Genomic DNA, 23840 nt, shown 5'->3' with positions numbered 1-23840 from the left:
ATTATTTTGAAAATTGTTAAAAATGCAATGGTAAAAATTTAGAATAATGTTTTTTCACTTTTTAATTTGTTCATTTTGCACAAAGATATGTTCCACTCATCACCACGTATATTTTTTGAACTAAGACCTTTTCATTTGGTGTAGAGACTCGGTGGTGTATGCATGTATTGTTGTTGTTAAGTTATTGTAAGTCCCAATTTTGTTGATATTTTAAATTTATGCAGAATTAATTTAGGTTAATTTCATCTCTTTTAATGTTCACTTCTAAAAACTTGGACGAGTAAAAAGGTTAGTACCTAATCGATCGTGGTTATAAAGCATTTTTATATGTATGTTTTTTTTTTCTGATGATGTTTATTACATAAACAAATCGCTACAACTCGTCTTTTTATTTAAAACTTTTGAAGGAAGGCAAAATCTAAAAATTCGCCAGCAACTGATCTAAAAAAAATCATCACCACCAGCTGATATGGGCGCCGTTTATTTAATTTAATTATTTAATTAAGAAATCGCCATTTTCTTAGATGGCCGATAAGATGGTCGGACCTGGTATTTTAAAAACTGCGCGTGAAAGTAACCACTGAACCGTGTTTTTTGGCACAACCAAATATTAGTTCAGCAGATGTATCACCTTCACCAACATTGAGACAGAAATTTAGTTGGAAAAGATCGTAATTTCAAATTTTTTGACCTACAATTAATTAAACCAGCTTTGTGTTTTCTTTAATTACCATAAAAGCCAAAAAATCTTACAATTTATTAGTCTACTTAACACTCATTTTATCTGCTACTTAAGAGAAACATACTCATAAAATGAGTGTTAAGCAGAAAAATAAAAGTGAAAACTGATAAAAAGTATTGCAAATAGTACTTCAAATACAAAACTAAAAGTTCCTGAAGTAAAAAAATTGCAAAAATATTAAAAAAAATACTGTTCGGCAGTCACTTTGAATTGGGAAAAGTTTGCCTGGTTTTTTATTTGGTGTACCAGTAATTATGGCTTGTGATAACGTGGACAATAGATACTGTAGAGTGTGGACAATGTTAATTAATGGTTCAATTTTATTTTAACTGTAGACAACCAGTAATACAATTCGATCTAATGAACACTCCGCCTCCAACATCCAGCTGTCACAGTGACAGCTAACCTAAAAGTGCCCCAATTTGTTTTTGTGTCGTTCACGATGAGCACCACCGAAGACAAGCCCCTCAGTTTTGCCGAACGGCAGCGTGAGCGTATGAAGCGCCTCCGCAACTTGCACACTTTACGTAACGAAGCGCGAACGCACAACCACCAGGAAGTCGTTGCTGAAGACGCCCGTAATAAGCTGCCTGCCAATTGGGAGTCGCGTAAGAAACGCGCAGAATGGATTTTAAACGATCAGAAAGCGCGAGAAGAGGCCGCACAGAATGGCGAAGACTATGACAGGAACAAGCTTCTTGATATTTCAGCAGTGGACGCTGAGAAGATCGAAAAGAAGAAGAAAAAGAAGAATCCAGACCAAGGCTTCTCAGATTTTGAGGCGGCGACGTTCCGGCAGTACAACCGCCTGGTGAGGAGCATGGGGCCCAAGGACATGGAGAAGTACCAGGAGGAGAAGGAGAAGTACGGGGAGGCGTTCTATGGGGGCCCCCATGTCATTATCCACGGGCTGCATCAGGACAGGCCTGAGGCTATTGACAACATGGTGAAGAATCTCGAAAATCAAATCGCAAAGAGGAACAAATATTCGAGGAGGAGGACTCATAATGACGATGCTGATATTGATTATATCAACGAGAGAAACGCCAAGTTTAACAAGAAGTTGGATCGGTTTTACGGGGAACACACGGCTGAAATTAAACAGAACCTGGAGAGAGGGACTGCGGTTTAATAAATTCAGTTCTATCAAAATAAGCACTTTTTTGTCTTAATTTACAATAAAATATATGTACATTCACAAACTTAACAAAAGGTTGCCTAATCATTTACACATTGTGTATTTAAATGAGCAATTATTTGTTTGACAACAAATTTGTAAAGAAAATAAAAAAATAGCAGTTCGTCATTCTCTTAATTACCTGATCCTATTATAAAACCCAAGAGTGTACAACACCTGCAAAAAATACAACAGTTTAGTGACTTTGTTTTCGTTTCTGTGGTAACACAAACAAGAAACAGACTTTGACCAGACCTGACGGAAAAACATTTCCACGTTTATTAAGCGTAAAAATAAAATTGGCACCCTAAAAGTTGGTGTTTATGTTGGAAAGTTGGAAATGTAAATTTAATGACGTGCATACTGTTACATAATAATTTTCCTCGTAATTTTCTTTTAGTATTTTACCGAAATTCTACGTACAGTCACGATTAAAAACATTCACACCAATATAATAAACATTTTTTGAACTATTTCCTCCAATTACTTAAGAATTTTAAATAAGCCCATAAATATTTTTTTATTGTTAATAAAGGAAGTTAAGACTTAGAATTAAAGATACAAGAAATATGTTAATATATCTGTCGTCAACGGTTTAGGCTCCAAAGAGTTTCAAAGTAACAGAAAGTTAATTTATACCTAAACTGGAAATTTTTTTTATAGAAAATTTAATTCTCTACAACTTTTTTCCTAACATTTTTTTGTGTCTGTAAGCGTATTCGCAGCATTTTGAAAAACATGAGCAGAGTGCAAATTGGTAAAAGTTTGAAATATATTTAAATATACAGAGTGAGTCAATAGTGGGTTATTTCTAACATGTCCTAAGATGCAACCAAAAATACTAATTGCACTTCTCATTTGGAAATTATGTTTGATGTTTAAAAACATTAATTGAATAAACACTGTTTTTTTATCTTTTAAATAATAATAGTCCCTAATGAAATTTTAGCAAAGTGTCAAGATAGATTTGAAAATACTCAGAACAATGTAATCGTGGATTAATTTTGAATTTTTTAAGGATTCAGCTGGACTCAGTATTATTGGTTGCATATTTAAAAAAAAACAGAGAAAACTCACAATTGACACCCTGTAGTTTATGGTAAAATTTTTGAACTATGTTTATGTCTAAATGTCTAACTATTGAGAATTTAATGCTCTATCTGCCTGTGTTGATATTTTTTTGTTTGCCATGTTTTACCCTTTTTTTTTCTTGGAACAAGCACGCTCTCTGGCGATATTAAAGGAGCTATTAAAGATGGGAACGTTTTACTTGTACGTCGTTTCATATCCTAATCTTTATGTATCCGTATTGTTAATTAAAAAAAAAATAATTTTGCATTCTTTCTTTAAACCTTGATTTAGAAAGTTTTTGATTTTTGATAAAAGAAAGCATTGCATAACAGTAGTTTAAAATTTTATTTTTTTTTACTACATGCAATAAGGAACGATAACTATTACAGGTCATTCACATAATTTCGTTTTAATACTGAAATACAAGTATGTACTCCAATGGCGTATTAGGCGCGAAAACACTCACAAAACGTCAAACTTTATGTAAAAAAATTGTAGTTAGCAAAAGGCGCTAAAATAGAAACCACACTTACCTTGCGATTAGTTTATGCACACACCGCACAGTGCACATGCATGTTAAAGCTCTAGTAAAAAATCACACAACAAGAAATATCTTACGTCTAGATAGTCTTGGAGTTACATGAATGTGAATATTATCACCTGGAGCTGCAGAAACTATAAATAAAAAACACGAAAAATTAGAACAATACAATAACTTTATTGCTTCAACAAACATACATAAGGTACTAAAATAACAATTTTTCAAACTATCACAGTTGAAAAAGTACAATCACAGCCAGTCAATTAGGCCTTGTGATATCATTATTTTCATTGAGGAGAAAACCGATTGGTCTGTTGACCACAACCGGTCCTCTACTCATTTCGTGAAAATTCGGAAGACTATAGGAAGGCACAAGATTGTAATTAGTAGGATTTTGGTAATTAATATTCGGATTTGAGGGACTTTTACCATGTAATATCCTCGGCATTTCGCACTGTTCACATTTATCCAAGTCTGGATGATTAAGGAATGTACACAAGTGACAATTCCATTTCGGACCTTCGTTGTCTTGAAACGCATTTGGTTGGGTGAAGCGGCGCCCTTCTACGTTCAGAGGGCCCCTCTGACCCGTGTAAATGTTATGGTAGAAATCCTCCTGCAAATCACTATCTGCAACAACAAAAACAAATAAATCAATTCCTTTATATACAACATTAACTTCTAACATAGCTAGAGCGTTAAAATTTTGTATACGATCCCTGAGTTCAACTAAATTATTTTCAAAATGGCTGAACTTCCGGAACGATGAGAAATTGGCGCCAACGTTGAAAATTTTAATAGTCACCACACATTTTTGTATTTATCTTCTCAAACTGAGTAAAATTTAGTTGTTGGTACTTACTTGTCCTAGCTAATAGCTACATTAGAAGTTAAAAAGTTTATAATGCAGGCTCTAAAATAATCACCCTGTATTCTTGATTTTTTTTATCAAATACAAAGTATTTAGTAGCAAACGCTGAGTTCTCTGCGATTATTAGATTATTACATAGTTTTTAGAAATATCGTAAAATAAACTAATTATACAGGGTGACTCAGGGGTGCGTAATCGGTCTATAACTTTTTTATTATTTAAAATATTGCCATGCCGTTTTTATTATCCGATAGACCGACTTAAAGTCCACAAAATAAAAATATTTTTATTATACACAGGGTGTTGTGTACAGGGTGGTGAACCAAAGTTACATTTTTTTAAATAGAACACCTTACATATTTTTGCATAATTGGATTCTACGCAAAAAAATAATGTAACTTTATATAAACTATTATGGGTCTATCTCTTTTCGTTTCGGAATTATTCAAATTTAATTATAAAAAAGGCGTATTTTTAAAAAATCACTGCGAAGTCGCCTACGAATATTTTCCGGCAAATTTGCAACAGAAAAATTCAGAATATCTTGTAGTTTTAGCAAATAGTCGACTTGTACTTGAAACACGCAGATAATATACAGGGTGTGCCAAAACGTAAATAGTTGAATAACTCATTTTTTTCAAATGGAACATCAAGTATTTTTTACACGTATCGATGGCATTGTTTCTAAGCTTTTTAACGATATGCAGTTTGTACAGTAAATTAAAAATTTCCTTAAAGTGTTTTTTTTTCAATTTTTAGTAATTGTATCATTAATTCTTGATGAGTAAAATTCATTTATGTATCCAGTAATAATTAAATTACTAAAGTAATTAGTCACATTAGTACATATCAAAAAATAAATTACCATTCGACTTATCAGATTCTAGAATAACAATTTTTCTTGTAATAAAATATTTTTTTTAAAACTTTAAAAAATTATTTTTTGTTGCAATGCAAAGCCCATACCGTTAGAAAGCTTATTAAAAATGCTATTGATACATGAAAAAAAATACATGGTGTTCCATTTGAAAAAAAAAATGAGTTATTCAACTTATTGCGTTTTGGCACACTCTGTACATTATCTGAGTGCTTTAACTAAAAGTCGATTATTTTGCTAAAACTACAAGGAATTTTGATTTTTTTCTTTTGCAAATTTGCTGAAAAATATTCATAGTCGACTTCAATAATTTTTCAAAAATTGTTTTTTTTTTATAACGAAAAGTTGAATAATTCCGAAACGAAAAAAGATAGACTCATAATAATTTATATAAAGTTACATTATTTTTTGCGTAGAATCTAATTATGAGAAAATATGTAGGGTATTCCATTAAAAAAATATAACTTTGGTTCATCACCCTGTATTTAAATTCTAACGAATGATTATGTCTAAAAAAGCAAGCATTTATGCACGTCATTAATACATTCTTTTTTTTTAACTTTTTTTTTGTTATTTTGACGTAAAAATTTAATTCGTTCCACATGGGGTTCTGTCTCAAAAACTATTATAAAAATTTGTCAACTAGTAGCTGTTTCAAAACTATAAAAACGCCACCTCGCATTTCGTCTCAAAATTAAGAAAATAATAGCTAATGTAATTTATAGTTTTAATGAGAGATCTAATCATTAATAACTATTTTATATTTTTATCAATCTTATTAAAAAAATAATTCGGTAAAATGCGACTTTGGCGTTTTTATAGTTTTGAAACAGCTAATACCTCTTCAAAGTCATCAAGTATACATAAACTGCTCCCTATTACCGAATTCCCATCGTTTTTATTGCATTTAATTCACAGTAAAGATGTAATTCGTTATATTCGTTAAAGGCACTCATTCGCTATTGCTCGTTCGTGCTCCAAACAGGATCGATTACCAAATTAGTTTATTAAATAAATAATAAAAAAACGTACTTTTGTCCACTTCGAGAGCTAGCTGCTCGCACTGATACTGCAAATGCTTGATTTCCCGTCGCAGTTGTTTCTCCACCTCTGCATCAGTGGGCTGGATGGCAAGGGGGCGGTTACGGCCCTCCAAATCGATCACTTCTTTTTGCATCACTTCGAGCTTGGCTTTTTCGGTTCTTAACTCGATTTTGAGACGATCGATTCGGGCCTGTTGTTTTAATATCACGGGGGCTAAAACAATTCAAATAATTAAGCGCAATCTTAAACAGAGTAACACACCCATCGTGAAACTGAGGAAAATCTGTTTAGAAAATACAGTGAGTAATTTTTGTTTACGGTCGTAATTTTATGATTTCGCGACGTTTAATTTGTACAATTCGGAAGTTGATAAGAATGTGTCTGATAAAAGAAAAAAATCATTTTTTTATATAAAATTTCAACTCGTTCTATTATTGTTGGATGTTTACGACTTACAGCCAAGGTAAGATTATTTGTGACGTTTAGAAGGCCACTAGGGTACTTAAACGACGAATTTACTTTTTGTATAATCTGTGTTAAGCTTTATTTACCGCAAAATTAATTTTTAAACACTTAAAAACAGCTAAAAAGGAAGGCAACATGTTATGCAACCAATTATACATATTCTGTTTTCTGTCTTTAATTACTAATAATTATTATTGAAAAATAATTTAAGAATTCATGTTATCGCAAGAGCGCCAGTATATCATTGACAATAGAATTTCATAGAATTTTCGTGCAAGAAAGTGAAAGTCTCAATTGACTCAAACTAACCAATCAAAACAATTAAAACGTAAACAAAATAAAATCTGTGACTTAATTAACATGATTTGCGCCAGTCTTGTCATTTGAAAGTAATTCCAATGAACCTTTGGTGAACCTAAACACATGAATAAAACATTAGCCAATGATTCATACTGTTATTTAATATATCTATTGGTCACTTAGTGTCGAAAGCTACCGATTTTCAAGGCGACAAAGTGACGCATTTCCAAATATTTTCTTTTCGATTTTCCGGAACTACAACTGGTGAAAAAATTTCTCAAAAATCTAAAAAAAAATTCAACCTTAATTCCCGTCCTTATCGACCTTGTCGACACTATGCCAAAAAAATCAACAGGTGGTAAAAAAATCGACGACGTATTCAACGTGACATTGATACATTTAATGACGACAGAAAACTGTTTATTTCGAGCGAAAAAATTTCGACGATTGTGTTTTTATCAACGAAAAGGTCGACTGTTACGGGTCGGTGCAAAAATACGCATCACGGTTGGCGTCAGTGTCTAGGGATATTGTTTTTTCCAAAAAAATCATCAACTTTTCCAAAATGTAACGCCACTGGCTTGTGGATTTTTTCAGGATTTGTCAAAGCGTTGTTTATTACTTTGATCTTGTTGCAAGAATATTTTGGATTGTTCTAAGCAATTTGATTTAAAAAATGCTTCTTCGGTATTGGTTTGAATAATAATTTTTAATATTTCATACCTTATATTGTCACATTTGACAATTAGCAGTGAAATTTTGTTAATAGCAAATAATCAGTTTTTGATTAATTACAAATTAATTTTGATTAATTATAAACTTTCGTTATTTTTCAGTTTTTCATTATTTGAAATATTTGTCAAATATGTCAAATTATGACACTTCAAAATGTCAAATTTAAAATTTTGGTTATACTTTTTCTATTTCGTTAGCATTGGTAATATTAACTATGGATTGTCGTTTTTTTTCTTATTAAATTTATTTTTCTTAAGATGGTTTGTTAAACCATGGCCCTTTAGATTACAAAATATGACAGAGAACTGTTTATTTCAAGCGAAAAAATTTCGACGATTGTGTTTTTTCAACGAAAAGGTCGACTGTTACGGGTCGGTGCAAAAATACGCATCACAGTTGGCGTCAATGTCTAGGTATATTTTTTTCCAAAAAAATCATCACCAACTTTCCCAAAATGTAACGCCACTGGCTGGTGGATTTTTTCAGGATTTGTCAAATCGTTGTTTGTTACTTTGATCTTGTTGCAAGAATATTTTGAATTGTTCTAAGCAATTTGATTTAAAAAAATGCTTCTTCGGTATTGGTTTGAATAATATTTTTTAATATTTCATACCTTATATTGTCATATTTGACAATTAGCAGTGAAATTTTGTAATTAGTAAATAATCAGTTTTTGATTAATTATAAATTTCCATTATTTTACAGTCTTTCATTATTTGAAATATTTGTCAAATATGTCAAATTTTGACACTTCAAAATGTCAAATTTAAATTTTTGATTATGTTTTTCCTATTTCGTTAGCGTTGGTAATGTCAACTATGGATTGTCGATTTTTTTTCTTACTAAATTTATTTGTCTTAAGATTGTTTGTTAAACCATGGCCCTTTAGATTAAAAATTATGACGACCGAAAACTGTTTATTTCGAGCGAAAAAATTTCGACGATTGTGTTTTTATCAATGAAAAGGTCGACTTTTACAGTTCGGTGCAAAAATACGCATCACGGTTGGCGTCAATGTCTAGGGATTTTTTTTCCAAAAAAATCATCACCAATTTTCCCAAAATGTAACGTCACTGGCTTGTGGATTTTTTTAAGATTCGTTAAATCGTTGTTTGTTACTTTGATCTTGATGAAAGAATATTTTGAACTGTTCTAAGCAATTTTATTTAAAAAATGCTTCTTCGGTATTGGTTTGAATAATAATTTGTAATATTTCATACCTTATATTGTCACATTTGACAAATAGCAATGAAATTTTGTAAATAGTAAATAATCAGTTTTTGATTCATTACAAATTAATTTTGATTGATTATAAATTTTCGTTATTTTTCAGTCTTGCATTATTTGAAATATTTGTCAAATACGTCAAATCTTGACACATCAAAAATGTCAAATTTAAAATTTTGGTTATGTTTTTTCCTATTTCGTTAGCATTGGTAATGTCAATTATAGATTGTCGTTTTTTTTTCATATTAAATTAATTTGTCTTAAGATGGCTTGTTAAACCATGGCCCTTTAGATTAAAAAATATGACGACAGAAAACATTTTATTTCAAGCGAAAAAATTTCGACGATTGTGTTTTTATCAACAAAAAGGTCGACTGTAACGGGTCGGTGCAAAAATACGCATCAGGGTTGGCGTCAATGTCTAGGGATTTTTTTTCCAAAAAAATCATCACCAATTTTACCAAAATGTAACGCCACTGGTTTGTGGATTTTTTCAGGATTTGTCAAAAGGTTGTTTGTTACTTTGATCTTGATGCAAGAATATTTTGAATTGTTCTAAGCAATTTCGGTATTGGTTTGAATAATAATTTGTAATATTTCATACCTTGTATTGTCACATTTGACAATTAGCAGTGAAATTTTGTAAATAGTAAATAATCAGTCTTTGATTAATTACAAATTAATTTTGATTAATTATAAATTTTCCTTATTTTTCAGTCTTCTATTATTTGAAATATTTGTCAAATATGTCAAATTTTGACACTTCAAAATGTCAAATTTAATATTTTGGTTATGTTTTTCCTATTTCGTTAGCATTGATAACGTCAACTATGGATTGTCGATTTTTTTTTATATTAAATTTATTTGTCTTAAGATGGTTTGTTAAACCATGGCCCTTTAGATTAAAAAATATATTTATTTAACGAACAAGCAAGTATTTGCTTTATCTCTTCGAGTGCCATCACTGAATTTGCCGAAATGTGCCTAAATATAGAATCATCTTATCAAAGCATTTGGCATTTTTTCCGTGTATGACGCGACAAACCTTCGTTTGTTTAATTGCATTGTAACAATAGTTAAATAATTTTGCAAAAACACGAAACAAAAATCAAGAAAAAATGATAAGAGAAGTCAAGGTCATGTTGATAAATCGAACGGCCATATTCCGATCACGTGGTTAGCATAGATTTGTTGAGAGCACAGGTGTTTTGATAAGTGATAATGGAAAATAAGAAAACCGGTTATAACTAGATACAAAAATAAATTTCGCATCTTTCTTGTAATTAAGCGTCAATTTCCATTTATTTCCGCGTAATAAACCCGTGCTATAATTAGTGAAATTTCGTCCTTGTTTCGTCCAAAATAACGCCCTCTCTATTCCCGTGGGCGTCCTATTTATAGTTGCCACTTTGCAAACACCTGATTTGTAAACCGCAGAGATACCTGTGAAGTACCGTTTCTCCATGAATCATGTTTACTGCGATTTGTTACATTAATAACGCGTTCAGCATTTCCTTCAACTTCTAGCCAAAATTTATGACTGATCGCGCGTCAGCTGAGGACCGGTGTTGTTAACTAAATAATTACGATTATTAAAAACGCAAAATTAAATCCGATTTCAAGTCTGTAGGCAGATAAAGTTCATTCTTTTTTTGAAACAATTGTCAAAGTGTTGTTATGTTGCCAACATGGTGAATTTTTCGGAATTCTGGTGGATTCTAAGAATGCTATTTTAAAAACGTTTAAATCAGTTTGGGGTTATTTGAAAATGTGGTGAATTCTACAATCATGTAAAGAATTGTTAATCCAATTATTTTGCTAAAATTAAGTAAATAATTAGTCAACTTTGTTTTTAGAATGTTAAGTTTGGTAAAAAACAATGCTAAGAATAATGTAGAAAAATTCCAAACTATTCAAAAAATTTTGAAAATTGTGGAAAAGGACAGACTAGGATCTAAAAGAGAATTGTATAAGTGTTTATATAATAATTTTGAGTGCAGTCTACAAAATAATCTAATCTAAATCTAAAAATGAGAACGGGTTTAGAAAAGAATCAGAGAAGAATTTTATCAAAAATGAAGAAAAGTACGGAAACAATCTAAGACATAATTGAAAATAATAAAGAAAGGGAATTTGGAGAATGTAGAAAAAATATAGTATCTAATAATTTCGAGTTGTCTCAAAAATAACTGAAAAAACCATGTGGAGAAGAATTTACCCAAGAACCTGGAGATGGATTTATAAAATAATCGAAAGAAATGGAAAGAAGAGTCCAGATTTCAGAACTAGAAACGACTTTAGAACAAAAGCAGAGAAGCATCTTAAGAAAAATCTAGTGAAGAGTAAAGAAACTTTGCTAAAGAACACTATGTATAAATTCAAAATGAAACTCTCGAAAATTTTTGAGGATACGTAAAGTGAAATCATAAAGAGAACTTGGAGAATGTAAAAAAGTCTTTGACTACAATCTAGAAAATTATTCTAAAGAAGAATCTAAAAAACAAAAGTGGATTTATAAAACAATCTGAAGAAGAATCCACATTTGAAATCTAAAAAAGGCTTTAGAAAAGGGTCAGAGAAGAATCCCAAGAAAAAATATAGAGGAAAAAATATTCTAGACAATTTTTCGACGAGGTTATTGAAAGTATTTGGAAATTATGCAAAAAGAAAATTTGGAAAATGAAGAAGAAGTGTTTATAGGAGAATTTTTATTTGAGTTTACATAATTATAAATGTAAAGAAGCACCTAGAGAAGTATTTAAAAGAATCTAAAGGTTTATAACATAACATAATCCAAAGAATAATCTAGACTTCAGATTAAGAAAGGGCTTTAGGAAAATATCAGAGAAGAATCGTAAGAAAAATCTAGAGAGTACAAAAATAATGCAAAAAATAATCTGGAAAAATTATAACCGAACTTATCGAAAGAATTAAAAAAAGTGCAGAATGGAATCTAAAAGAGAATTTCGAGAATGTAGAAAAAGTGTTTTAAAATAATATTGAATACAATCTACAAAATTATTCTAAAACAGAATCTAGAATTTTTTTATAAAAGTAAAGGTGAATTCATATGATATTTTAAAGAGCCCAGATTTCTGATCTACTGACGGTTTTAAAGAAGATTCAGCGAAGAATCTTATGAAAAATGTAGAGAAAAGAAGAAAAACTCTTGGGAAAAATTTTGAAAATATCTAAGATCTAAAAGAAAATTTTGAGACTGGAAAAATTAAGAAAAAAAGTTTAAATAATAATTTTGAGTAGAGTCTCGAAAATAATTATAAAGAACCATCATCGGGGACTAGTTTAATAAAAATTACAAGTTTATTATTTACATTATTTTACTATACAAAAGTACATAAGTGACAAGAAAATCACTTGTAAATAGTTTATGAATTATGAATCAGGAATCAGAACTAGGAAGAACTTTAGAACACAAATAAAGAAACATCTAAAGAGGCGTTTCATTGATAAATTTCAGCTGTTCTATTAAAGTTGATCCATAATTAAACTTAAATAAAAATCATTGTGAAATCTTTTGTTTCAACTAAATTAAACAAGTTTTTACGATAATTTTCATTCAAGTTTTTTGAAGAGTAAAAGAACTATGATGCTAAAAAACACTTTGGAAAAATTCTAAACAAAACTACTGATTTTTGAGAATACGCAAAGTGGAAATAAAAGAGAATTTGAAGAATGTAAAAGAATTTTGACCACAATCTACAAAATAATTTGAAAGAATCTAGAAAAAAAACAATCTAAAGACAGATTTATATAATAATCTAAAGAGTCCAAATTTTAGAAATGGCTTTAGAAAAGTAAAAAAATCTATAGAAACAATAAAAATAATCTGGAAAAAGTCTTTGTATGGGATCTAAAAGAAAATTTGGAGAATGTAAAATAATTTTGTATACAGTTTACCAAATCTACAAAAGAACGAATTTAAAGATGGATTTCTAAAATAATCATAACAAGAATCCAGCTTTGAGATCTAGAAAAGAATCAGAGAAGAATAATCTAGAACAATAAAATTCTAAACACAACTTGATGCAAAGTGGTTTTTGTTATTAGTGTTTTAAGCAATAAATGAATGTATCAGCTGTTTGTCTTTAATATGGTGATTCTATTAGGTTATCAAGTTGGCAACGTAAAACGAATAAATAAAATCCCATTTCCCTGTTGTTGTATTTTTACATGGCTATTTCTTGCCTTTTGTTATAAATTTTGCTTACGCAACCTCAAATACAACTCCAAACAAAACTAAAAGTTTTGGCAAAATTTTGCCATATTGCAATTGTTTCATAAAAGAACAAACTTTAGCTCATTGAGTACTTACGTTCACTGCTTGCCGCAAGATTAGTCAAAGAGCCGGCCCTGTACGGTACCACCTCCTCCACAGCTTGCTCTGGGTGGTAACTACTCCTCGGCCTCGCCCTTGTTGAAGAAACGCTCCCACCCCCAGGCCCTACAGTGATCTGAAGCCGGCTCTGGAGCCCCTTTTGCGAGTCATAACTACGGGTGGAGTAAGTCAGACTCGAGTTTTGAGAGGTTATGTCTATGGGGGCTTGGGGTTCGGACGAAGGTGGCCGCAGAGTTAGATTAACACTTGTGTAACTCCTTGGACTGAGGGGCTCCTCTAACCAGGGCTGTTGTGGGGTGACTTGGAGGACGGATTTGCGACGGGTGGGGCTCGGGAGGACGTCCACGTTAACGTTGAGGGAGAGGTTGACACTGTTCCCTCCAAGGAGAGTGTCGGTGGTTTGGGTTGGAGTCGACGCTGTTTCCTTCTTGCCTTCATCTTGCAGTCTTTTCGCCTCAGGAGTCCTCCGGGTGCCCCTTTTTGGGGACCGTGGCGGCTTATTATCACTCACATGTTCCGAGTTTAAGAGTTTGTGAACGTCTTTGCATTTTCCCGACGGTTGGAGTTCCAAAGTGTCCGGTCTTTTGACGAAGAATTGACTTTTCGATTCCGGGCACACACTCACCGATTCGTGCTTTTTAACGTATTTGACTACATTTTGATTTATGTCACCTGCACTCGCGTTCATTTCGGTTCGTTCGCTGGTTGCTGGTGGAGGGTGCTGGGAGGGAGTTGGTGAGGGTTGAGATGTTGGAGGAGAACGGCCCATCGGCTCTTGGTTTTGGGCGGCAGCTTCCAGCAACTCCCGGATGGTGGCGTCTTTGTGAGGGGAGTTTGAGTGGGTGTAGGAGGCGATACAGGCGTTTACGACGTGGTCGGGAACGGTGGGAAATTGCTGTTTTAGTTCATGGAATAGCTGCATCACACGGATGGTGGACGACCTGCGTCTCCTTCTGCCAAACATGGCCGGCCATTATGGGGTAGCTGCAAGAAATAACACACCTCAATTTTCTAAACTCTCAACAATAAATACGCGTTTTAAATTACTACCGGGTAACTACTAAAGGATGCTTTTTGTCGTCAGGTTGGTACCAAATTTGAAATCATAATTTGGCATATCTGGGATTAAATTAAATTAAAAATTTGGTAATTTCTTTTAAGAATAATAATAGGTTTTTTGATCCAACAAAATTCCAGTATTCCAATTCGGAAGTAAAGTTACCGTTGGGGGCGCCACTGAGCTAGGTCGAAAACAGTAACCATAAATGGCGAGAAAATGTTTATTCGGATATTTTGAGCGTTGCACGAATTTTGAGACTTCACAATTATTACATTGCCAATGCGGAATGACTATTGTATCTTTGGTGGAAGAAACGAATGTTGAGAAATTAGAGATGACGAGGAAAACACGAATAACGATGACTTTTTGGATCACTTTCATTATTGAAAAATTATTACAAAGACATTGAAAAGCCTACCTTTTGGCATAATTTACGTTTAAGTGTATTAGCAGTTGTTAATCTTAATTGTAGTTTTGTTGACTTATCGAAGTATTTCATGATTTTATCAGTGGAAAAATTCTAACCTAAAATTTACAAACTTCACTAATTTATTGGTTTCTTGAGCCCAACTTTGTATTCGCTGTGATCCATTACTTACATTCTTTAATTAGACAACTGTTTGGTAACACTTTGTAATGAAAATTTAAATCTTTTTCACTTTTTATCCACTTTCAAGTTCCAACAGTAAACACTTTATACTAGAAAAACTACAGAACCAAAGTCAACGCTAGTATTTACCACCACGTACTTTTAAAGTGATTCTTTCTAATGTAAGTAATTAACACTATACACGCAAAATTGTTAAACAATTTATTAGATGTCAATTAAATGTGGAATTACTTATAATTCGTTACTGTTTTCGACATAGTTCAAAAGTCATCACCAGAGGGCGTCTAGTTAATTTTATTTCCGAATTAGAGGATCATAATGAATACAGGGTGAGTCTAAATTCCTTCATACTCTGTAAACTGGAGAATCTTCAGACTATTTCGCAACATCACGTAAATTCCATTTTCCACATGAGAGCAAAAATGTTATGTAAAGTTTAAGCACAAAAGATGAGTACGCCACTGGTAACTACATGTAAAAGAATCGAGAAATGAAAAACTTATCGCGTGCAACGCAAAAAAGATGCAAAAACTTGTGTTATCGCCGGTGCGCCCCTACTGCGGTGCAGATTATTTTGTTGTTAGTTCGGCTTTGATTTGTGAGTCCGCGGTTCATGATCATGAAAAATCACACAAATCCTGAAATGACCGATATGGTCCAGTGTTACGGAATTGCAGATGGTGTTGTTTTAAGGATTCACACATTGTTCCGCGAAAAATGTCCGGCGCGACCTGTTTTGTTTCGGTTTGTTTTGTGTGGAATAAGCGTGAAATGTGAATAAGGGCCTCGAACGTCGTCTTCTTGAGGCTGTGGAAAAATTCCGTCAACAAGTACCCGGCAATTAACTCATCAGCTTCAGGTCTTTCAGAGCAAGGGTTGCAACGTTGCACTAAGTCGCTTATAAGAAATCAAGCCGGACTGTGTGAACAATTTTTGTAAACGTAAATGCAAAGAATATTGTTTATTTGGAGTTTTTGCTTAACTTGGCGTTTCACTCGTTTTTATTCATTTAAAGCGGTTTTGCGTTATTCCATTCAAGAAGGACAGTAGTACCTCTCTTTTTAAAGTGTTTTTGCGGTCATCAGAACCTTCACAAGCGTCGCGTTAGGGATGGAATTAAGGAAAATTTTACTTTACGTGTTTGCAATTTTGAACTACAGTTTTGGTTTATACACATATTGAAGATACTCCAGTTCACGATTACGATGGAATTTAGACTCACCCCGTATAATGAATATAAAGATTTACAAAGTACATCACTCATTACAAAAATTAACAATACAAAACGCAAATTGAAATTATTATAGCAGTCTACATAATATGGACTTAATTTTATTAATAAAACTACTTAATGGCATATTGAATATATCGAAATGTTTGTGTAACAAATTATAATTTGAGTACATTAACATTACGAAAGAATACTTATGTTGTCTTGATTTCGATAAAGGATCTTTGAAGCATACAGAATTTTTCCTATTGACACGTTGGATATGAAAACACAAACACGAGAGTAAGAAAGAACAGTTAATAACATTATTAATGAACTTAAACAAAAACACCTGACCATTAACAATTAGAGTTATGCTCATCATCTTTATCTTTTTGTTATCGCTTTCTTTTATAATTTATAATATATAATTAGCATGAAAACCCTTATTACGAAACCTAAACAAAAAAAAACAATAAATGAAATCAACATTTCCCATAAAATAAAGCCAGAATAGAAAAATAAAGCACCTTGGGTAAAATTACTTGTAACCTTTTTATTTTATTTTACTCTTTTTTGATTTTTTTATACTTACTTGTAAGATAAAGAAGGGTACTACAAAAACAGTAAACAAAAATGTCGCTTGCCAATTGTAGTTATTAATAATGCGAGTGCGAAAATACAAGCTTTAAGTTGGAGGGCTGTCGGTATAGACACCCGAGAACTTTAAGCGTTTTCGCATGAGTGTTATTCAAAAATTTTTTGTTAGAAAAAAATTCATTATTTTTTTTAATTAATTTTGAATTTAAACATATTTTAAATGAAATTAAATTAAACTAGTTTGAAATAATGTCAAAGTGTAGTATAGTATTTATAAAAACAAAATCGGCCTGTTCGGAATTTTTTTATTATTTTGAAAAATAAGTCGTAACAAAGATATGAATTTTATTCACATTTTTATGAATGTTATTTTAAACTCATTCTGTATTCGGAAATAAAATTAACTAGACGCCCTCTGGTGATGACTTTTGAACTATGTCGAAAACAGTAAAGAAATTTTCGTAATGCCACATTTAACTGACATTTAATGAATTGTTCAACAATTTTGCGTGTATAGTGTTAATTACTTACAATAGAAAGAATTACTTTAAAAGTACGTGGTGGTAAATACTAGCGTTGACTTTGGTTCTGTAGTTTTTCGTGGTATAAAGTGTTTATTGTTGGAACTTGAAAGTGGATAAAAAGTGAAAAATATTTAAATTTTGATTACAAAGTATTATCAAACAGTTGTCTAATTAAAGATTATAAGTAATGGATCACAGCGAACACAAAGTTTGGCTCAAGAAACCAATAAATTAGTGAAGTGTTATGAATTTTAGGTTAGAATTTTCCACTGAAAAAATCATGAAATGCTGCGGTAAATCTACAAAACTACAATAAAGATTAACAACTGCTGATACATTTAAACCTAAATTATGCCAAAAGGTAGGCTTTTCAATGTCTTTGTAATAATTTTCCAATAAAGAAAGTGAACCAAACCGTCATTCGTTATTCGTGTTTTCCTCGTCATCTCTCATTTGCCAACATAGGTTTCTGGCATCAAAGATGCAATAATCATTCCGCATAGGCAATGTAATAATTGTGAAGCCCCAAAATTCGTATAACGCTCAAAATATCCGAATAAACATTTTCCCGCCATTTATGGCTACTGTTTTCGACCTGGCTCAGTGGCGCCCCCAACGGTAATTTTACTTCCGAATAACAAACTGGCAGGAATGTCAATAACTTAGTGTTGCCAACACACAATCTTTAACAGTAATCCCGTGTAAACGATCAATGTTCAAAAGTCGTTGTATAATTACTTAAGTAATCTTTAATTAAATATTTTTTTTATTTAGCTGCTTATTAGAAATAGTTCGTGTTGTGTTTAATGGGTTATTTCTCTTGACGTTTCACGTTTCACGTTTCAGAAATCAGATCAAAAAATACGCTGAAATACAATACAAACAATACAAACCAAGAGGCCGTTAACTTGGAAAAAGAGTCTACCTTCAATTAATTCTAATTCTAAAAATTCCGTCGAAATTCCAAAATTACTCCTGCAAATTCAAATTAATTCCAATAGTTCTACCAAATAATTCAACGTAATTTCATACTAATTCCCAAAAGAATTCCAGTAGTTACCAAATAATTCCAGTAACTCAATAAATTCCAAAGATAATTTAAGTAATTCCAAGCATTGCGATTAAATTCCAAAAATTTGTACAACTAATTCCAGAGTTAGCGGCTCCTCGGTAATCAAAAATTAAACAAAGTATTCCCGCGCCAATTTTGTAAGTTTTAGAAATGTCAAAAATAATCAGCTGAACAGACGTACACTGTGCATTTTACTAAACCTATAATATGTCTTCAATTCAAAATAATACATATAAAAGCTGTGCAATTACTTAACGTCCACTCCCCAGTGTAAATTACTAAAATTTCGCCGGTGAAGTCGCTCTTTAAACGGATACAATAGAGCGACTTACTGTAGTGAATTACACTTAAATTATCCTAGGAAGTGGACACAAAGGAAATGAAACTGCTGTACATATTTCAGTTGTTTAGAGTTCATTAAAATCCGAACGGTGCAGTGATCAAACATTATGTAAAACATTTTTCCTCTTAGACAAAAAACTACTTTCTTCCTTATTTCATAAATAATTATAAGTATTTCTTTTAACCGTTTTTTGAAAACCCTGAGTATGTGGAGCAATTCAAAACAGATTCTTTGTAATTTGCCGCCATTTTGATACTTCAATATGCTTATTAAAGTACGTAACGTCATCAAGTTCGATGATGGTCATTATTTGATGTAACATTATACGAAAATTTTTAGGTTGGCAAGAAGCAAATTTGGGATCGTATTTTAGCTAATTTCACAAATTTCAGAGGGCGGTGATGAAAGTTTACCTTCATTCTTTTTAACAGAATTTGGATAAAACAAAAATTTTAATCAATTTTTCACTTTCAAAATTAAGACATTAGCAATTGTCACAAAAATCTCTAAATCAATTAAAATAACAATTTTTGTTAAAAAATTACAAAAAGGGGCAAATTATAAAAAATAGTGAAAAAATAAGATTTCATCGTTTTTTTCTACTCCCAAATGCGTACTGTGTGCCGTGTGGTAGTATAAATATCTGTTATTAGCACTAGAACTTTATGAAACTCTTTCAGCATATAAGTATTTTTAAAACAGCTACATATGCACAGATTTGGAAAACAAGTCTACTTTATTTTATTTTTAAATAATTTTAGAAAATAAAGTTTGTTTTTAAAAGGTGATTAAGCAAAGCGATATAATTATGTTGTAAACCAGGTTTTATCGACTTTTGTTGACTATTGAAATAATTTACGACAAAGTGATGTTGATAAAAAATACGTATTTTTTTAATTGTTTAAAGCGAATCTATTTTACAAATATGTAGTAGGTAGCTCTATGAAGATTTTATTTTGTTGAACATTGGTATTTCCATGGAACTGCTTATGGACATGGATTTTTTAAAACTGAACACTAAATAAATAAAATCTTCAACATAGAACATAGAAAATCTAAAGATTCCAGTAATGCATTGAAATATTTTTTTAATTTTGTGTGATTTCTACTATACCTAAGAGGTATGAAATGGCAGTTTAAAAATATGTATGTACTGGGTAACTATAAAATATTGTGCCAAAAAAACAGTCAAAAATCATTGTCACAGCTACCTGTAATGTCAAAATTTTGTGAATTTCTGTGGTAGACAACATGTATGTATTTAAAACAAAATCGCCTCTACCTCCGTCAGACTTGTTTACAAAGTCTTGTGGTTTTCGCAAAACTTTTTGCCACCGAAAGCCAATAAAAAATTAATGTTGTATTGTTGGCAATACCTTCAAGTGCAAACAGGTGGTGTGATATTGGCAAGCACTCGCCACCTTGTGATTAATCCAAAAATATCCTATTATTAAGAAAAGTGAGCCATTCAAAATATCGTTGCGCAATTTTTCCTTATGGTCAATGAACTTATCGATAATTTCCCAAAAAAAAAAAACAATATTTTACGTTTTGGTGGTTTAGCTCGTCGAATCAATCACTGGCTGTTACGTAAAATGTGTATTTTTAATCGGTAAACACGAAAATAATGTAGGTACATTCTATTTTTGTTTTTGCTAATTGCCAACACTGGCCAAGCCACCTATTCGATCGATCGGTTTTTCCGAAGAAGCCGAAATATATTATTAGAAACGGACGGAATTTCAAATATGCCACCGTCTGGGTGACATTCACACCTCTAATCACTTAGGTGTTGACACCTCTTTTGATTTTTTTCCAAACAGATGCACCATTTCGGTCCAGTTACCGCAAAATCACTGCCAACGTTCCAATTACTCAAAACTTCTTCAAAACAATTAAAGCGGAATTTTGGCAGCCCGGAGTCATGTTACAGTCATCGACCTCTTCGTAAATATTCCATCAGAGTGGCCATAGGCACCACTTGTCAGGTCCAACTGGGTAAACAAATTTTTCCCATTGCTGCCACCACCGACTGATGGGTTGGTACGACTGTAGCGTCACTACAGGAAATCGCCCTCGGGGTCAAGGCTTTTGATTGAGTTAAAGCAGAAAAACAGTAGGATAATCCAAAAATAGGCCGTCGGTCCCTAGCACCGAAAGTGCGTCAGTTCGAAACACCTTTCTCCACTTCCAAGTGTCACCAATTGGTCAAAATCCTCTTCGTGTTGTTTTTAAGCTCGCGAGCGAGATATTTACAGAGATTTACATTATTTTTTTCAAAGTGTGAGGAGCGGGGGCGGTGATTTTGACGTCACTCTTGACGTTTGGCATACCACAGAATGACAGTGGGCGAACTGTCGTTCAGGTGCGAAAATTCATCAAATGCTCGCGATTAATTGCGTAAACATGGGACAATGAAGTGTTTGCCTACCGAAATCACATAACAACTGCCTGTTTGAGGGGTTCCAGCGGGGGAAACATGGTTGAAGCGCACTCACTAGCACTGCACACTCGAGAGGAGGGTTGAGGGACGGCTGTTTTGTGAATTTTTGAGGGTTTGAGGGAGAACTTGGCGAATTTACAATGCAACCTTCGGATCGTATGTTGTGCCAGACTGAAGTTGGTGAAACACAAATAGAACTGTCTGTCACGTGAAATGAAAGTGCGACAGTGGCGACGCCACGGACAGGTGGAGAGCTAGCGCGACAAGCGCCCGATGGCAGGCAACCAGGAATACCATTTTGAATGTGGTTCTTGAGAAAAAACACACACAGGAAAATATAAACACCCACAGAGAAAAAAGCTTACCCCACAAAAAAACTCAGGTCAAAAAAAATCACACATGAAAAGAAACCCACACCGAAAAAAGCCCAAACGGATAAAAACTCACGTAGAAAAAAAAAGCTCACACTTAAAATACCTACGTATCAAAAAAACCGCATAGAAAGAATAAGTTATTACGTTTCCCCACTAGCTCCTACTCATTAATAACCTCTTTTTTGTTTTATTCTACTGTCATAACTGACTAAAAAATAGTATATTGACTAGTAAAATAAATGTATATGACCTGACCTGACCTGACCTGACTAGAAAAAACCAGATGAAAAAAAACTCACGTCAAAAAAAATCACACATGGAAAAAAGCCCACAGAGAATAATGCCCACAAAGAAAAAACTCCACATGAAAAAAACCCACACCCAAAAAAGCCCAAACGGATAAAAACTCACGTAGAAAAAAAAGCTCACCCTTAAAATACCTACGTATCAAAAAAAACCGCATAGAAAGAATAAGTTATTACGTTTCCCCACTAGCTCCTATTCATTAATAACCTCTTTTTTGTCCTATTTTACTGTCATAACTCACTAAAAAATAGTATATTGACTAGTAAAAAAAAATTGTATATGACCTGACCTGACCTGACTAAAAAAAACCAGACGAAAAATGCGCACAGGAAAATATAAACACCCACAGAGAAAAAAAGCTTACACGGAAAAATGCCCACAAAAAAAACTCACGTCGAAAAAAATGTCACATGGTAAAAAACCTAAACGGATAAAAACTCATGTAGAAAAAAAAAGCTCACAGTTATATCCAAATATCAAAAAAAAAACACAGAAAGAATAAGTTATTACGTTTCCCCACTAGCTCCTATTCATTAATAACCTCTTTTTTGTTTTATTCTACTATCATAACTGACTAAAAAATAGTATATTGACTAGTAAAATAAATGTATATGACCTGACCTGACCTGACTAGAAAAAACCAGACGAAAAAAACTCACTTCAAAAAAAATCACACATGGAAAAAAGCCCACACAGAATAATGCCCACAAAGAAAAAACTCCACATGAAAAAAAACCCACACCCAAAAAAGCCCAAACGGATAAAAACTCACATAGAAAAAAAAGCTCACCCTTAAAATACCTACGTATCAAAAAAAACCGCATAGAAAGAATAAGTTATTACGTTTCCCCACTAGCTCCTATTCATTAATAACCTCTTTTTTGTCCTATTCTACTGTCATAACTCACTAAAAAATAGTATATTGACTAGTAAAAAAAATTGTATATGACCTGACCTGACCTGACTAGAAAAAACCAGACGAAAAATGCGCACAGGAAAATATAAACACCCACAGAGAAAAAAAGCTTATACGGAAAAATGCCCACAAAAAAAACTCACGTCGAAAAAAATCTCACATGGTAAAAGGCCTAAACGGATAAAAACTCACGTAGAAAAACACATAGAAAGAATAAGTTATTACGTTTCCCCACTAGCTCCTATTCATTAATAAACTCTTTTTTGTCTTATTCTACTATTATAACTCACTAAAAAATAGTATATTGTTTGTAAGGCATGACGAAGCAGTACTTCAATAGAATGAGTGCCACAATTAAGTCTTATAAAACGAATGTAATATACTATTTTGTTTGTTTTTGTTTAATTTAATTTATTACAATCTGTTCAAACTATTTCCTCTTAATTTTGTTAATTATTCGGGCTTTATCAATAAACGACTGATGACTGATGACCCCCACTGCCAATACAACTCTTAGGAGTTGCACAAAAGTTCGCTTTGTGAAACTATTTTCAATTTCACAATGAACACTTTGTGAAATCAAAGTAGTAAAAAATATTTTATGCCATATTTTTCAAATTCACTCTACTTTTTTTGTTTACTTAAATGATACACTATAAATTCAACATTCTAGGACCTACAGAATCGTAAAAAAGAGGGATAATCTTGTCTTGTCGGCATCATTTTGTTTTGTTTTCGCTTTCGTATAGAGATTGCATCAATTATCTAAATTCTGTTAAAATGATCATTGTTAGAACAGTACCTGTGTTTACTACAGCCGGGTATAGCAACTCGAATATCGCAGCAATTTTCTCAAAAACTTAAATATTTTGAAAAAAAAAAACAAAAACGTTTCAAATGAGTCGATTGTAATATTTTCGGGGTGATGCAGCTGACATTTTATCATTTAACGTTCTCAAGGTGCCTCCATCTTAA

General features: G+C 32.3%; 2 protein-coding genes across 3 annotated transcripts; one reads left to right on the top strand and one right to left on the bottom strand.

Annotated features, from left to right (window-relative positions):
• Nucleotides 1–1105: 1105 nt before the first annotated feature.
• Nucleotides 1106–2044, top strand: LOC657280 (uncharacterized protein). Its single transcript, XM_963748.4, has one exon. It carries the CDS (start codon nt 1185–1187, stop codon nt 1872–1874), a length of 690 nt encoding a protein of 229 aa, XP_968841.1. The 5' UTR covers nt 1106–1184; the 3' UTR covers nt 1875–2044.
• Tab2 (TAK1-associated binding protein 2) lies at nt 1902–21429 on the bottom strand. Of its 2 annotated transcripts, NM_001170846.1 has the most exon segments (6): nt 1902–2096; nt 3609–3665; nt 3961–4161; nt 6312–6536; nt 13384–14391; nt 21258–21429. In NM_001170846.1, coding segments are annotated over 5 exon segments (1497 nt in total). In that variant the 5' UTR covers nt 14372–14391; nt 21258–21429; the 3' UTR covers nt 1902–2070.
• Between the last annotated feature and the right edge of the window lie 2411 nt (nt 21430–23840).

This window comes from Tribolium castaneum, chromosome 6 (genome assembly GCF_031307605.1).
Source record: "Tribolium castaneum strain GA2 chromosome 6, icTriCast1.1, whole genome shotgun sequence".
NCBI classification, from domain to species: Eukaryota; Metazoa; Arthropoda; class Insecta; order Coleoptera; family Tenebrionidae; genus Tribolium; species Tribolium castaneum.
This window is presented reverse-complemented; position numbering and strand designations above follow the sequence as displayed.

Bases quoted from the DNA above. Each gene is read 5' to 3' on its own strand.
- LOC657280 (XM_963748.4), top strand. From the start codon at position 1,185: ATGAGCACCACCGAAGACAAGCCCCTCAGTTTTGCCGAACGGCAGCGT.